The sequence below is a fragment of the Caretta caretta genome, chromosome 8 (assembly GCF_965140235.1).
Source record: "Caretta caretta isolate rCarCar2 chromosome 8, rCarCar1.hap1, whole genome shotgun sequence".
Taxonomy (NCBI): domain Eukaryota; kingdom Metazoa; phylum Chordata; order Testudines; family Cheloniidae; genus Caretta; species Caretta caretta.
The window spans coordinates 7,167,183-7,182,415 of NC_134213.1; the positions used below are offsets into that span (position 1 = coordinate 7,167,183).

Consider the following 15,233-nt stretch of genomic DNA (forward strand, 5'->3'; position numbering starts at 1 on the left):
CTTCTGGTCTCTAAGGGTGTGTCTCCCATGGGTTTTTCATCCTTGTGTAGACGTACTCAGCATCTACACAACTGGCTGTGCAGAGGATAATGAATATGAAAAACAGCAACCCAAGACCCTCCATGGGGTAGCTCTCTGGGTGGTTTTGGGAGATGATGCACTGGGCTCCCTGGCCTCTAGGAAGGAACCGGTAGGTTTGGAGCCTGTGTTCGGGTTTGAGCTCAGGTTAAGGGAGAAGTTTGGGCCCTTTGATGCTGTGTCTGAAACACTGCTCAGCTCGAAGTGGAAATAACCCTCCTCCCCCACAAGGTGGCGTCTAGCCACTACACAACTGGTGCGTTAATAACGCAAGAGCGAGTGAGCTGGGGAGCCGCCCGGAACCAGCCCATTTCAAGCCCAGTGTGCAGTGAAAACAGCACGCACAGAAGGGTGGATCTTCATTTGTTTGCAATGTTACACCAACGACACACGCACACTTGAGAACACACATCACAGCAGGCGAACACGGGGTACATTACAAACCACCACGGGGGCAGCTTAGGTATTGAACTGCTGCTCCTTAAAAGAGGATGCCCTGCACCCTCCAAACACAACAGCACCGGCAGGAGCTGAGCTGCTGACGCACAGACGCACAAACGCACAGCGGCTGCCAGGACCCTGCGGGGCGGGCTTTCAAAGTTGGAAATCACATGACCCAGAATCATTGACGCCCTGGCTACGCTGGAGCAGGACGGGCGAAGTCTGGCGCAGAGAGACGTACCCACGCTGGCTCTGATCAAGCTAGTGCGCTCACAGCATTACGTACCCGCAGCAGCGGGAAGGCCTAGCAGCCTCAAGTACAAACCCGGGGGAGGCCCTCGGCACCTACTGGGGGGCAGCTACCCCCTCCCACCGCAGCTCATTGCTGTTTTTAGGGCACAAGCTCTGATTGCGCTGACATGGGATTGCAGCCCCAGCTCGAGTGCGGATATCCCCGCACTGCACCGTGGACCTGGGCTTGTGGACTCAGTGTTTCCAAGCCTGCACTTGAGCGTCCACACTGCATTGTAAACCTGGGTTCACAGCTGCTGGACCCGGGTCTCACAGCCATGCAAATGCTTCCATGCTGCACTACGCAGACCTTCTGACTTGGGTCTGCGGCTTGACCTGCAGCCACGCTGCAAATTGCCAGGGCTTGGACCCACGTCACAGCAGATCGCAGACTCTGACCCACTCCCCTTGCAGGGTTCTAGGATCCAGGTCAGACTGATTTGTGTGTGGACAGAAGTGGGACTTGGGCTCAAACCTGAGTCAGAGCCCAGCCTTAGGTTATGTCTACACAGCAAAGAGCCTAGGTCAACTGATGCAGGGTTCAAGCTGTGGGCTAAACATAGCAGTGTAGATGCTCAGGCTTGGGCTGGAACCTGGGCTGTGAAACCTGGCAGCAGGTGAGGGTCTCATATCCCAGGCTTCAGCCCGAACCCGAAAGTCTACACTGCTCTTTTGAGCTCGGAGACTCGCTGCCACAGACTGATTGATTGATTTTTGCTGTGTAGATGTACCCACAGTGCACAGGTAGACATACCCTCAGACTGCTGGGGGAGGAAGGTGTGGAGAACTGTGTGTAGCATGGGGTGAGCAGAAGACCTGATTTTATAGGGACAGTCCCGATATTCGGGGCTTTGTTTTATGTAGGTGCCTGTCACCCTCCACCCCCATCCCGATTTTTCACACTTGCTATCTGGTCACCCTGGTGTAGAAATTGTAACAGGCCATGTGGGGAGAGGACTTCCTAGAGACTTTGACAAGTCAGTACATTCCTGGAACTTTACTCCATGTCATGCAAGCAATGACTGCCAGTCCAGGATTTTCCTATTACCATGTGAGATAAGGGGCACCCTCCCCCCAAACTTCAATAACAGGGACTACAAGGGAAGGTGATCCGTGCCCCCCTTGAGTGGACTCTGGCACTGGAGGAGAAGAAGTGAGACTGGATTTCTGTCCCTGCCTGGAGAAGACTCTGGAGGCAGCCCCTCAGCATGGGGTCTCTGTGCCCAGCGAGTGGGATCTTACAAAGAGCCCATGCAGAGAGGTTTCTTCCATTCCTTTCTGTGAAGTTATTTTAGTAACACTTCCAATAGCTCCTCATTCATAATTCACGGGCTAGTCAGCGCAGCACAGGCCCTGCAGCACAATGGACCACCGGTGCCAGAGAGCACGTGGCTGGTCCTGCTGCAGCCTTCACTCGGCGAGTCGGCCGACCCCTTCGCATTGCAAACGTGGAAAAAACACACGTCAAGTGTCCCCCCCCGCCCCCCGGCCTGCACTCTGCTCCCAGGGCGTGTGACTGGGGGGGCACTGCTGAGATTAGACATCGCCCCCTCCCAGCCCCCACTCTGCTCCACCCTGGGCGGGAATAGGGGAGGGACAGCCACAGCCAGAGGCTCTGCCCCACCATCAGCTGCAGTCCACGGAGGGGTTAACGTGACGCAGCCTCACCCCGAGGTTCTGAATTCAGCTGTGTGAGCAGGGGCCCAGAGTGCAAACGGCACCTCTTAAGAGCAACCTGCAAAGGACTGATTCATCCCAGGACCAGGGTTTACCTTTCTCTGTCGTGCACAGAAAGGCCTGTCCAGGGGCGGGTTGGTTTGTTTTATAACATGGGGTTTCTTTTCCCTAGACTTATTTATCAGGAATGGCCACTCTGGTCTTCCCTGGTGTTGCTGGAGGCTCCCAGTAGGGGCAGGACACACGGGCACCATGAGGACCTGGTGTTGCTGGAGGACCCCAGCAGGGGTGGGACACACAGGCACTCCACTGACAGGGTGGGGTTAACAAAGACATCCTTTCTCCACAACGTCCGTGCGTCATTGGAGTTAAACAGGCTTAGCAACAACAAACACCACCAACAACTACTAGCCTTGTTCTCCACTGCCTTGCTCACTGATGCCTGTGCAAAAGGAGCGCAAAGTGGGTGCATGTCGCAGTCTTTACACAGGGGTCAATGAGTCATAACTCTGGGCAGAGGGCACCCAGGCAGGGTGGGGCGGGCCTGGAGCAGGGTAGGGTCCGGGCAGCTGGTCCCAGACACTGGAGAGCTAACACACACATTCATTACACAGCTTGCCACACTGAACAAAAATCTCAGCAACACTGGAATTCTCAGCAGCGTTCTCCTGGAGAGGCCAGAGCATCCCGTGGGATGCTGGAAGGTCAGCAGCTCGCAGAAGGCCTGTTAACTGGCCCGAAGTGCCTAAGTGCAACTGAGCAAGTTCAGGGGTGCAGTCCCCCATTCTCTGCTCCCCACCGGGTTCGTGGCCTCCTCACATCATAGACTCCTCTTCCTCCTCGATCTCCCTGTCCACCTCGATGGCTGTGTTCTCATAGCTGGTGATTCCCCCATATTTCCTCATGTGGACCATCAAGGGTTTGGGGGACTGGCTACCGGCCAGGGTAGCCACGTACATGCCGGTTCTGTTCTCCTCCAGAGAAGGGCCCCAGTCCATGGCTGGCCGGCTGGCTTGCTGGATTCTCTGTGGTTGAAATCAGGAGATGAACAGCAGTGTTACAGAAGCACCTGCTAGGCACTAAGGCTCAGTACTGGTGACAGATCACCAGGAGAGCGCTTCAGACAATGCCCCAGCATCCAATGCTTTGGACTAGACTCACTCCATAGCTACTGTCAGGGTATCAGAACCAACGGGGACTCTAATCCCATGGGGCACCAGACCATCTCCAGCCAGCCCACTGGGGGTACTGTAATCACATGGGGCACCAGACCATCTCCAGCCAGCCCATAGGGGGCACTGTAATCACATGGGGCCCCAGACCATCTCTAGCCAGCCCATAGGGGGCACTGTAATCACATGGGACACCAGACCATCTCTAGCCAGCCCATAGGGGGCGCTGTAATCACATGGGGCACCAGACCATCTCTAGCCAGCCCATAGGGGGCACTGTAATCACATGGGACACCAGACCATCTCTAGCCAGCCCATAGGGGGCGCTGTAATCCCATGGGGCACCAGACCATCTCTAGCCAGCCCATAGGGGGCACTGTAATCACATGGGACACCAGACCATCTCCAGCCAGCCCATAGGGGGCACTGTAATCACATGGGACACCAGACCATCTCTAGCCAGCCCATAGGGGGCACTATAATCACATGGGACACCAGACCATCTCTAGCCAGCCCATAGGGGGCACTGTAATCACATGGGGCACCAGACCATCTCCAGCCAGCCCATAGGGGGCACTGTAATCACATGGGGCACCAGACCATCCCTAGCCAGCCCACTGGGGGCACTGTAATCACATGGGGCCCCAGACCATCCCTAGCCAGCCCATAGGGGGCGCTGTAATCACATGGGGCACCAGACCATCTCTAGCCAGCCCACTGGGGGTACTGTAATCACATGGGGCACCAGACCATCTCTAGCCAGCCCATAAGGGGCGCTGTAATCACATGGGGCCCCAGACCATCTCTAGCCAGCCCACTGGGGGCACTGTAATCACATGGGGCACCAGACCATCTCCAGCCAGCCCATAGGGGGCACTGTAATCACATGGGGCACCAGACCATCTCCAGCCAGCCCGTAGGGTGCACTGTAATCACATGGGACACCAGACCATCCCTAGCCAGCCTACAGGGGGCACTGTAATCACATGGGGCACCAGACCATCCCTAGCCAGCCCATAGGGAGCGCTGTAATCACATGGGGCACCAGCCCATCTCTAGCCAGCCCATAAGGGGCGCTGTAATCACATGGGGCACCAGACCATCTCTAGCCAGTCCACTGGGGGCACTGTAATCACATGGGACACCAGACCATCTCTAGCCAGCCCACTGGGGGCACTGTAATCACATGGGGCACCAGACCATCCCTAGCCAGCCCATAGGGGGCACTGTAATCACATGGGACACCAGACCATCTCTAGCCAGCCCACTGGGGGCACTGTAATCACATGGGGCCCCAGACCATCTCTAGCCAGCCCATAGGGGGCACTGTAATCACATGGGGCACCAGACCATCTCTAGCCAGCCCATAGGGGGCACTGTAATCACATGGGGCACCAGACCATCTCTAGCCAGCCCATAGGGGGCGCTGTAATCACATGGGGCACCAGACCATCTCTAGCCAGCCCATAGGGGGCGCTGTAATCACATGGGGCACCAGACCATCTCTAACCAGCCTGCAGGGGGTACTGTAATTACACGGGGCACCTGTCCAGACCATCTCTAGCCAGCCTACAGGGGGTACTGTAATCACATGGGGCACCTGTCCAGACCATCTCTAGCAGTCCATAGGGGGCGCTGTAATTGAGTCTGAATGGAGCAATTGAAGCTCTAAAGGTGCCCCAGCCAGCACTTGTGTGTGGACAAGGATTTGCTGCTGCTCTGAGCCCTGTTCCCCGTGGCTGGGCCTCTCCTTGGACCGGTGCAGCACTAACCCGGCACGGCCGTTTCTGTGTAACCTGGCCTGGAGGATGGTGAAATTGCCAGGGAACGCTAGTGCCATCTGCATCGGTGCCCTGCACCGTCGCTAGACGCTGGGAGACTCCCTGGGCGCAGTCAGGCCTAAGGGCGCCTGCGGAGATTCCCCAGGGACAGAAGAAAAAGGGAATGTCGTCCCTGTATTGAAGCATTCCCAGTGCAGTGAATGATGCTGCGTGCCAGGAGCCAGCGGACTCAGGCCCTGCTGCCTGGGGCTGCTGTGTGTTTGGATTAATGCATCGGGCACTTTGCTCACTGCTCTTTGGCCCTCCCAGGGGTAAAGGCACTCCCAGGAGCCATGTGATCAGCACCCACACAGGCCGCCTGTCTGCCCAAGTCCTGCAGCAGTGGCCCTGGGGGGGGAGACAGGCGGCCTGTGTGAGTGCTGAGCCATGTGATCAGCACCCACACAGGCCGCCTGTCTGCCCAAGTCCTGCAGCAGTGGCCCGAGGGGGAGGACGGAGGGGGGGGACTCCCTCTCGCTCCAGACCTGCATCTCAAAGGGCTGCTCAGCTGGGCAGCTCAGGGGTCTGAGCTGCTGCACTCTTCCTGTCAGGTTGTGACCTGATGCACCTGAGGACTAATCAGCAGGGTGAAAGGCTTTGGGGGCAGAAGCACTGGGCAGGGGGTACAAGGAGGAGGAGGGGCTTCCCCCTGAGAAGCAGCTTCCCACTATTCTCCTCACATCTGTGTGATGAGAGCAGCAGGGCTCAGGGGACACCAGTCCAGTGCAGGAAAATCACCACCCACCAGAACTGCCATTGCTTTGATGAGTAATCACCAGCTCGCAGCTGCAAGCCACCAGCAGAAACCTCTGCTTGCACAAGAAGAGGAGGGGCCACTCAGGCACAGAGGGAAGGGATTGGCTGAACCACCCTTCCATTAAGGACTGGAGAGGTGGGGACAGCCTTGTCCCAAGGCATGATGGGAAGGCAGCTCAGTATAAAACCCCCAGCAGTGGTCTAGCAAGCTAGCTAGTGGAGTTGTTTATGGTGTATGGGGAAAGGGTTTGGGGGGGGGTCTGAATTCAGTGGCTGTATTTGTTATGATTTGTCCTAGGTGCTGTGGCTTTGCTATGCAGTAAGTAGGGACTGATAGGGAGTTTCCTTTATTTTATTAGTCTGTATTAGAGATTGGGCCAAAGCAAGAACCCAGCTTCATCCCTCTCCTGTGGCCAAAGCAGTAGAGAAGCCTGGATCTGGGTGCAGCTTTGCCACTTGAACCCTCTCAGTTGCGTGTTTTTCCTTTGTCAGGGAATGAGGAAATTCACTGAAAGAATCAGACCTCCCAAGGCCACTTACATGCTGCTATTTTGGGAGTCAGCTTGGTCATTTAACCTCAAGAAAGCAGGTGTCTGCCTCTCTTTGCAATGGCCTCTGGGAGCCCGGCTGGGCTTCACGCTGGTATAGGGCACAAGTGAACTAGTGTCCTGAGCTCTAATCCTACTCCCTAGGGGGTGTTTGTTGCCCAAAGCCTGTGGGCAGGCAGGAAGGGTGTGGGCTTCTGGGGTGTGTTAATGGAGTCAGAAAGGCTGTTGCTATGGCTCAGTGTTATCTACAACAAGAATGTAGCTCCTGTCAAGAGGGAGGGAGAACGCTGCGAAATGTACACCGCAATAGCAGAATCTTCAGAGCACTGGCCAGAAACAGCTGACTTGACTGACCCAAGCTACTGCCAAACCTGGCTACCTGAGCCCATCCCAAATGCAGCCGTGGCCCAATGTGCTCAGAGAGGTTGCTTTTGGGGCAATAGTGAGCCACAAGGGGTAATGGTTATCTGACACAGCAGAGCTGTAAGCACGGACCCATTAAGGCTCAGCATTTGGACAGTTGTTGGGAAGCCTCTCACCTGACTGAGTTAGGCATTTGTTATTTCTGTCTCTTCCCCTTTTGTTGTTCATCACCATATGATGCTAAAGACCAGGGCGAAGTACTACGCTCAGGAAGGAAAAATCAAATGCACAGCTCCAAAGTGGGGAATAGCTGGCTAGGTAGCAGTGCTGCTGAAAAGGATCTGGGGGTTATAGTGGGTCACAAACTGCATATGTCAACTGTACAATGCGGTGGCAAAAAAGGCAAATGTCCCTCAGGGCTGTATTAACAGCAGTGTCCTAGGTAAGACCGGGGAGGTAATTGTCCCACCCTGTGTGACACTGGTAAGGCCTCAGCTGCAGGACTGCATCCACTTTTGGGTGTCACGCTTGAAAAATGATGTGAACAAATTGGAGAGAGTCCAGAGGAGAGCAACAAAAATTAGATGTTTAGCAAACCCTGATCTATGAAGAAAGGTTGAATGTGTTTAGTCTTGAGAAGAGAAGGCTGCAGGGGCATGTAACAGTCTTCACATTTATAAATGGTGGTTCTGTAGAGGACGGTGATCAATTGTTCTTTATGTCCACCAAGGGTTGAACAATAAGCAATCAGCTTAGTTTGCAGCAAGGGAGATTTAGGTTAGATCTTAGGAAAAGCTTTCTAGCTACAAGGACAGTTAAGCACTGGAAGAGGTTACCTAGGGAGGTTGTGGAATCTCCACCATCAGAGGTTTTTAAGAACAGGCTGGACAAACACTTGTCAAGGATGGTCTAGGTTTACTTGGTCCTGCCTCATCCCAGTGGGATGGACTAGATCTCTTGAGGTCCCTTCCAGCCTATGTCTCTATGATCCTGTAACTCAGGGAAGTTCTAGGATGAGAACAGAGAGGCTTGAGAGAGCTGTATATGGAAATCTGTAGCACCTCTTTAGCTGTAGCCTCTGCCATCAGAACTTCACTTTCCTGAGGCAAATCCACTGATTTACACTGGTTTAACCGCATAGCCTGCTATATTAATGTCACAAAACGCACCAAGAGGTGCGAACACACATGGGTCTGTGGCCTGCTGTCTGCTGTGCAGCATGCACTAGGAATCCACCTACAGCTATCCCCAGGTACGCCCCAGTGCATCCATCCCCCCTCCCTGCACGTGGGCTGCATTCGGAATCTGTGCACAGGCTCCGTCCACGTGTGAGCCACGAATAGTGATATCACCATGTGTTGCCATAGGGCCTGGCAAAGAAGTGAGGCGGGGCCTGTTTCCTCTCTGGATTATCATTCCCGTTCTACATCCCAAATAAGCATGACTTTGTGATGTCCCATGCAAACCACTAGAGGGTGCCACACACCATTGTAAATTCACGGGAATAAGCTGTCCTGTACACCAATTCTCAGGATTCGTGGACAGGGAGGGTGGGATGGGAACCCGTGCTTCTGAAGTGAGGCCTTTGTCCTTGCTGGGGCAGATGCATTAAATCCATTCTGCAAAGGTTAGACAATATGGGTATGCTGGGGCCCTCAACTCCGGACCAGGCAGAGCTTGTGAGGGAGCTAACAGGGTGAGCCTGGAGAGCGGAAGGATTGCCCTAGACAGGCTGCAGTGACAAGCCACAGGTTGAGCAGGCCGTGAGGTAGCCCAGTCTGACATGATGCTCAATTCTCAGCCCTCACACCTGGGAACAGCCCCAGGAGCCGGCCCCCTTTGACCTATGGCTAGAACGAAGACTGCAAAATGAGCAGGAAGGGGGTTGTCTTTTACCCAGCATGAACCAAAGAGCAAGATTTCATGGCACAGAAAACCAGTATCTAGCAGTGGGGAGAGCTGGGGAACGCAGCCAAGGGAAGAAACGCCCTGGAGGGGTAGAGTCCCCTCCCTTTTTACAGGCTGCCGCCCACGTCCATCTGCCACTTACCTCCCACAGCGTCCCTTCTTCTCTGAGCACCGCGACCACCATCCCTGCGGGGATCATCAGGCAGGAGAACAGCCCCATCAGGATGCCCAGGACCTCAGCCCAGTATGGGAAACGGTAACTCCCATACTCTGAGGGCTGGTACTTTACTATATTGTACACCAGCAGGGCCTGCAACACAGGGAGAGAGTCAAAGGGATGAGTCCTTCCTGGGGCTGTGTGACACAAGGACCCCTCAGTGCCAGCTGGCCAGAGGGTTACAGGAATGACCTGATTCTGGGATGCACATTCTGGTTCACCAACATCATGTGAGCTCTCAAATGAAAGCCAGGGTCACACCAGTCACTAATCTCTTTGTGAACTGTATGTACAGGTGCTATGCAAGGAGTTATGTGTACACACAACACGGTCAATACATTCTTATTTTGTATCACAGCAGAGGTGGAGAACCAGGTTTTCTGCCAGATGAGGTGTTTATTCACCTGTCCCTCTGTTGGCTAGACAAGATGGGTGAGGGAATATCTTTTATTGGACCAACTTTTACTGGTGAGAGAGACAAGCTTTGAAGCTACACAGAGCTCTTCTTCAGGTCTGGGGAAAGGGTGTCACAGCTAAATACAAGTTTCAGAGGAACAGCCGTGTTAGTCTGTATTCGCAAAAAGAAAAGGAGTACTTGTGGCACCTTAGAGACTAACCAATTTATTTGAGCATGAGCTTTCGTGAGCTACAGCTCACTTCATCAGATGTTTACCGTGGAAACTGCAGCAGACTTTATATACACACAGAGAATATGAAACAATACCTCCTCCCACCCCACTGTCCTGCTGGTAATAGCTTATCTAAAGTGATCAACAGGTGGGTCATTTCCAGCACAAATCCAGGTTTTCTCACCCTCCACCCCCCACACAAATTCACTCTCCTGCTGGAGAGTGAATTTGTGTGGGGGGTGGAGGGTGAGAAAACCTGGATTTGTGCTGGAAATGACCCACCTGTTGATCACTTTAGATAAGCTATTACCAGCAGGACAGTGGGGTGGGAGGAGGTATTGTTTCATATTCTCTGTGTGTATATAAAGTCTGCTGCAGTTTCCACGGTAAACATCTGATGAAGTGAGCTGTAGCTCACGAAAGCTCATGCTCAAATAAATTGGTTAGTCTCTAAGGTGCCACAAGTACTCCTTTTCTTTTAGCTAAATACAAGTCAAACAAAGAGTTTAGCATAAGTAGTTAGCACATATTCTAAGGGCCCATTCAAGGTGAAGTGGCCCATTTACACCTCTGCAGTCATAGGACAAAAAGGGGGAGGGGGCTAGTGGGTTGCAGATTGTTTTAATAAACCACAAATCCAGTGTCGCTCTTCAGTCCATGACTTGTAGTGTCTAGCGGAGTTGTGAATTTAAGCTCCCAGGCTCGTATTTTGGAAGTGTTGGGCAGGTTTCTTTGGAGGCTGAGGACTGAGAGGTCAGATAGAGAGTGATCGCTGTCAGAAAAGTGTTCTCCCACAGACAACAGGGTGGTTTTGTCTTTTATCATTTTCCTGTGTGAGTTCATTCAAGAGCATAGCGATTGACTGGTTTCCCCTACTTAGGTGCTGGGGCATTTAGTGGGCTGTTGTGATAGGCATATGTGGGGACCCATGGATCTTGACGGGTGTGTTGCGGAGATATGTCTGCAGGTCTGATCTCTGTAGGATGTGAATTAAACATTGTAGCTAACACAATGGATGCCCCTTTACATACAAAATTATTGAAAATATGTGATGTCAATAAGAGAGCAGCACACAGGAAACACAAGCCCCGGGAGGTTATCCTGTCTCTGAGGATAGACAACAAACTCTGGGGATACAAGTAGAAGTCAAAGAAAACACCCCTTTACCCTGCCCTAGTAGGTAAACGGGCAGTGCTATTACATTCATGAAATCAGGATCGCAGCCCAGCTGGACTGAAGATGTTGCAAAAGGCTTTGAGTGAGATAAAATTTATTAGACAGGAGGCTAACCTGATAGTTAAGGTTAGTCTCTAGAAAATGGGCAATGATTTTGTTTCCAGTTTCCTTACTCATGATCACTTGAATCTTGGCACTTTGATAGTAAATGCATTGCTGTTTTCACTATCAATGTATCTCAGTGCAGTGGTGTGAAGCAACGTGCTGGGCCTGAGTTGAATCGTACACGCTGGTGTGCGTACTGTTCCTTTGGGGATGGCAGACCTGGTGTTTTCGGGAGTGTTCAATGGAGAAGGGGCTGAATGCTATGGGGAAACGCTTCAAAGGGGCTCGGGGGCTGGGGCACACCTAATGTTAACCTGCAAGGCAAAGCTATGGCTGGCATAGCCCAGAGCAGAGGGCTTGGGTGGCGATCAGGCTGGGGATGTGAGGGAGCAGACACCCAGTTACACACAAGCAAGACTCTCTCATGCTGGCAGCAGGAGGGTAACAAGGTGACTCCCAGACCTAGCTACCCCGAGGATCATCACAGGCTATCATCCAAAATCTTTTGAGGGTTTCACACCCAAGCCCAGCCCTAGAACTTAGTGACACCTCCCCCGCACCCAGAACCTGGGCTCCCCAGGCTGGGATGGGAAGGGGCTACCTGGACCCCACCGAGACAACGCAGGTTGGAGACCCATGCTGATACCAGGGTGCAAAGACCATTCCATGCTGCTGGCTGTGAGGGGGAGCCAGGCGAGTTGGGAAAGATTTTGTCCCAAAGGGACTAATCCAAATGGTGCTGAGACCATGACAATGGGGAGTGGGCAGAGTAAGGGAAGCTCAGCAAACGTCGGCAGGGTCACACCAGTTACCATCATCATTGCCGGGGACAGGAACATCCAGCAGGCTTTAAAGTACAGCCCTGGTTGGAAGCCCAGCATCATGTGAATATCCCGGCAGAACCGCTTCATGCCTAGAGAAAGGAGGAGGAGATGGCATCAGAAACCAGCCAGCAACTCTAGCTGGGGGTTCTCCTGGCGAATCCCTTGGCTCCAGAGAGGCACCCCACCAGCTGTGTGAGCTCAGGGATTGGGCTGTCAGCCACGGGGGGCAGAGAGAGCCAGGAGAACAACGGATGTGTTGTTTCTCCTTCTGTATCACGTGACTTTCGCTGCTCTGCTATGAGAGCAAGGAAGGGGTCAAACTGAGGTGTCCGCTACCATTGTGATGACACAAATGTCTCTGGCTTGATCTGGAACTTCCATCCAGCTGCATCGACCCTGGGAAGCAGCAAGAGCCTGGAGCTGAAGTGTCTAGCCCTCTGCCGTGGGGTTCATCTGCACAAGCTGGAAACTAGACCTCCTGCTCCAGTTCAAACGCCCACTGAATGGACAAGTTTCTCCCCCCGCAGCTCTCACTTCCTTGTTCCTCCATAAGCTTTTGCAGGAACCTCTAAATGTTGCACCACTTGCCCTGCTCAGGAGAGTCCATGGAGGCCAGGTCCCCTTACCATAGACACGTGTCACCACCAGGCAGGTTGTAATCACCACCACCATGAGTCCAAACCCAGCACTGTAGTCATCCAGCAGGACTAGCCAGTACATCCCGCCCTGGAGAGAGAGAATGACAAGCAGCCAGACCCTCAGTGAAGGACCCGTTATCACCAGAGCTGGTCAACATGCTCCCACCCTCGCCTTCCGGGATAAATTCTCTTGTGCCCCTTTCCTGGTCACATTTGGGAGGCTGAGTTTTAGGGGCCTGAATATTCGTGGGGAGCGAATGCCAGTGGATCCATCCTGTTTGCACGCTCATCCAATCAGGGGACAGAAGTAATGCCACGCCACATATTAGATCAATTGCAGCTTGGATTGTGAATCTCAAGTATGGAATACTCACAGCAAAATGTTAATAAACATGGGCTCTACCGATTAGATAAATTATTCCCTGCGAATGATTCACTCTGCTCTGAAGTCACCTAGCGTCTCCACTCCCACGGCCCTATCCGGTGGGACGCTCCATCCATTTCTCTTCCCGAGCCCCCTCCCACTCAGTCATAGTCACAAATGATCATGGATCTGATAAACGTCCCCCTGTAAATCCTCAACTAACTGAGCACTCAGACGCCAGTCAAAGTCAACTCTGACAAGCTGGCCTGTGGGAAAGATTGCCTACCTCTGTCGTGAGAATGAGCCCCATCAGGTACATGGCGATACAGATGATGGCTGAGAAAAAAGCCTTCTTGGGCCGCAGGTAATAAGGAAACTCATCTGTCACTGCAGTAACAATGGTCTCCATGAAGGCAAACTGCACATAACGGAAAACAAGCCACCCTAAGCGTGTGTGTCTGTGTGTGTGTCTGTGTGGGGGGGGTTAACGTACAAGGTTCGGCATGCTGTGTCCTTACCTGGCTGTCCAGGCCCAAGGTCAGCAGCATGAAGAAGAAAAGGAAAGACCAGAGTGGAGAAAGAGGAAGCATTGTCATGGCCTGGGGGTACACCACGAAAGCCAAGCCGGGACCTAGGGGACAGGCAGAGGATGGGACAGTGAATGGGATCGTACATCAGACACAGCTGTTACCGCTGGGCAGGGGGAGGCAGTGTACCAGCCCAGGCAGGGTATGGCACCGCTGGGAGAAGGGGGGGCGGGAGAGGTGTCCTACAAGAGCAGACAGGAGGTGTTCCCATGTGTGGGATCGAGCAGAAGCAGGCAGGGGCCAGCACCGTGGGAGGGGGCAGGAATCCAGCCTCAAGGCTTTTTCATGCTATTTTTTTAGATAAAAGGTCACGATTGCCTTTTCTTGATCAACAGGAGTGTCGCGCAGCGCACGGCGGGCAAGGAGAGCCCCCAACAGCGGGCACCTCCCTTCTGCCCGGGAGGTCTCCCCCTGTCACCCACGGCCCCAGGTTTTCAACAGAATTGTACGCTGCCCGCAGCCTGGGAGATGCCCTGGCTGTGGTGGCAACGTCTCCCCAGCAGGGGGCACTGTAGGGGAGGCTACCCAAGGGGGAGCTGCTAAGTCGCTCATGGCTTCACCCGCCTCCCAGTAGGAGGCCCTATAGGAAAGCCCTGGCTGGTGGGAGCTCCCAGCTGGAGGAATTGCAGTAGCCTGCCGATGGAGGAGGTCCCCAGTACCTCAGGTCTCCCCACTCACTGCACGAGCGTCTGCCTCCAAGACCTGGGAGGGAACCAGCGCGGAAACGGAGGTTAGCCCTTTGAGAGGGGAAGCTGACGGATCACAGCCTCCAGGAGCCACTAGAGCGGGACTCTCCTCCCTGCCTAGTTCCTTATTGCCCCACCAAGGCCCTGAACGAGACAGCTGAGCATGATGAATGCCCCACTCCCCCCAAACCCACTCGTCTATATCAAGCTGCCATTGCTACAACAGGCAGCGCTGGCTGGTGGAGCTGCGTGGCTTTATTCAGCCTGTTGTCTGTCACCCCACCACCACGCAGCTAACATTCCCCCCTCTGCCAGCCCCGGGTTTGTCCTGGGAACGACATCAGTGCATGCAGGAGCTCCTGGGACGTCTCCCTAAGCACCAAGGGACAGGGTTGTCATTCGGCCCATTCCTGTGGGACTTGTCGCAGCAGCTCCTGCCCCGATGCACTGGGGTGGCTCATGTCTCTCGTAAGATGTTTCCCCCTGGGCCCCCAGTCAGGAATGGGCTTTGCAGAGAGCCTGGAGGAGTGAGAAGCTGGCTCTGATTATTGTTTCAGTGCTCTGGCCTGGTTTTGGAGAGCTAGGCTAGTGCCCACAGCTGCATGCTCAGGCTCTGTGTGTCCTGCTCCATCCCTCCATGTGTCAAGCCTCCCCTCTGTAAGTAACACCATCCCCTCCTTCACCCGTGGCCTCTGGGCAGCGCCTGGTCCCCACCACGCTTGGCAAGGAGAGTCCCAGGGGCTCCCAAGCCATCTCTCCTGCATGGCAGAATGAAGAGCTGGCATCACACCACCAAACCGCCCTTCTCTTCCTCTGGGCGTTCCTTGCGTTCTCTGACACCCGCTGCGGTTTTGTTTCAGTGCCTGGCTCCTCTGGTTCCACGGGTGCCCAGGGAGACATATGTCCCACCTGAGCCCAGATTCCTCCCTGGGGCTCCGTGAGCTGGCTTCAGC

At 54.0% G+C, this 15,233-nt stretch overlaps 1 protein-coding gene across 1 annotated transcript in view; it reads right to left on the bottom strand.

The window, feature by feature from the left end:
• Positions 1-420: 420 nt before the first annotated feature.
• Positions 421-15,233, bottom strand: part of SLC6A7 (solute carrier family 6 member 7) — a 32,291-nt gene continuing 17,478 nt past the window's right edge. The window contains exons 9-14 of the mRNA XM_048861662.2: positions 13,526-13,638; positions 13,294-13,425; positions 12,632-12,731; positions 11,994-12,094; positions 9,197-9,364; positions 421-3,512 (exon numbers count right to left, since the gene is read on the bottom strand). Coding sequence (XP_048717619.1) covers positions 3,303-3,512; positions 9,197-9,364; positions 11,994-12,094; positions 12,632-12,731; positions 13,294-13,425; positions 13,526-13,638 — 824 coding nt within the window. The 3' untranslated portion in view covers positions 421-3,302. The remainder of the gene's footprint in view (positions 3,513-9,196; positions 9,365-11,993; positions 12,095-12,631; positions 12,732-13,293; positions 13,426-13,525; positions 13,639-15,233) is intronic.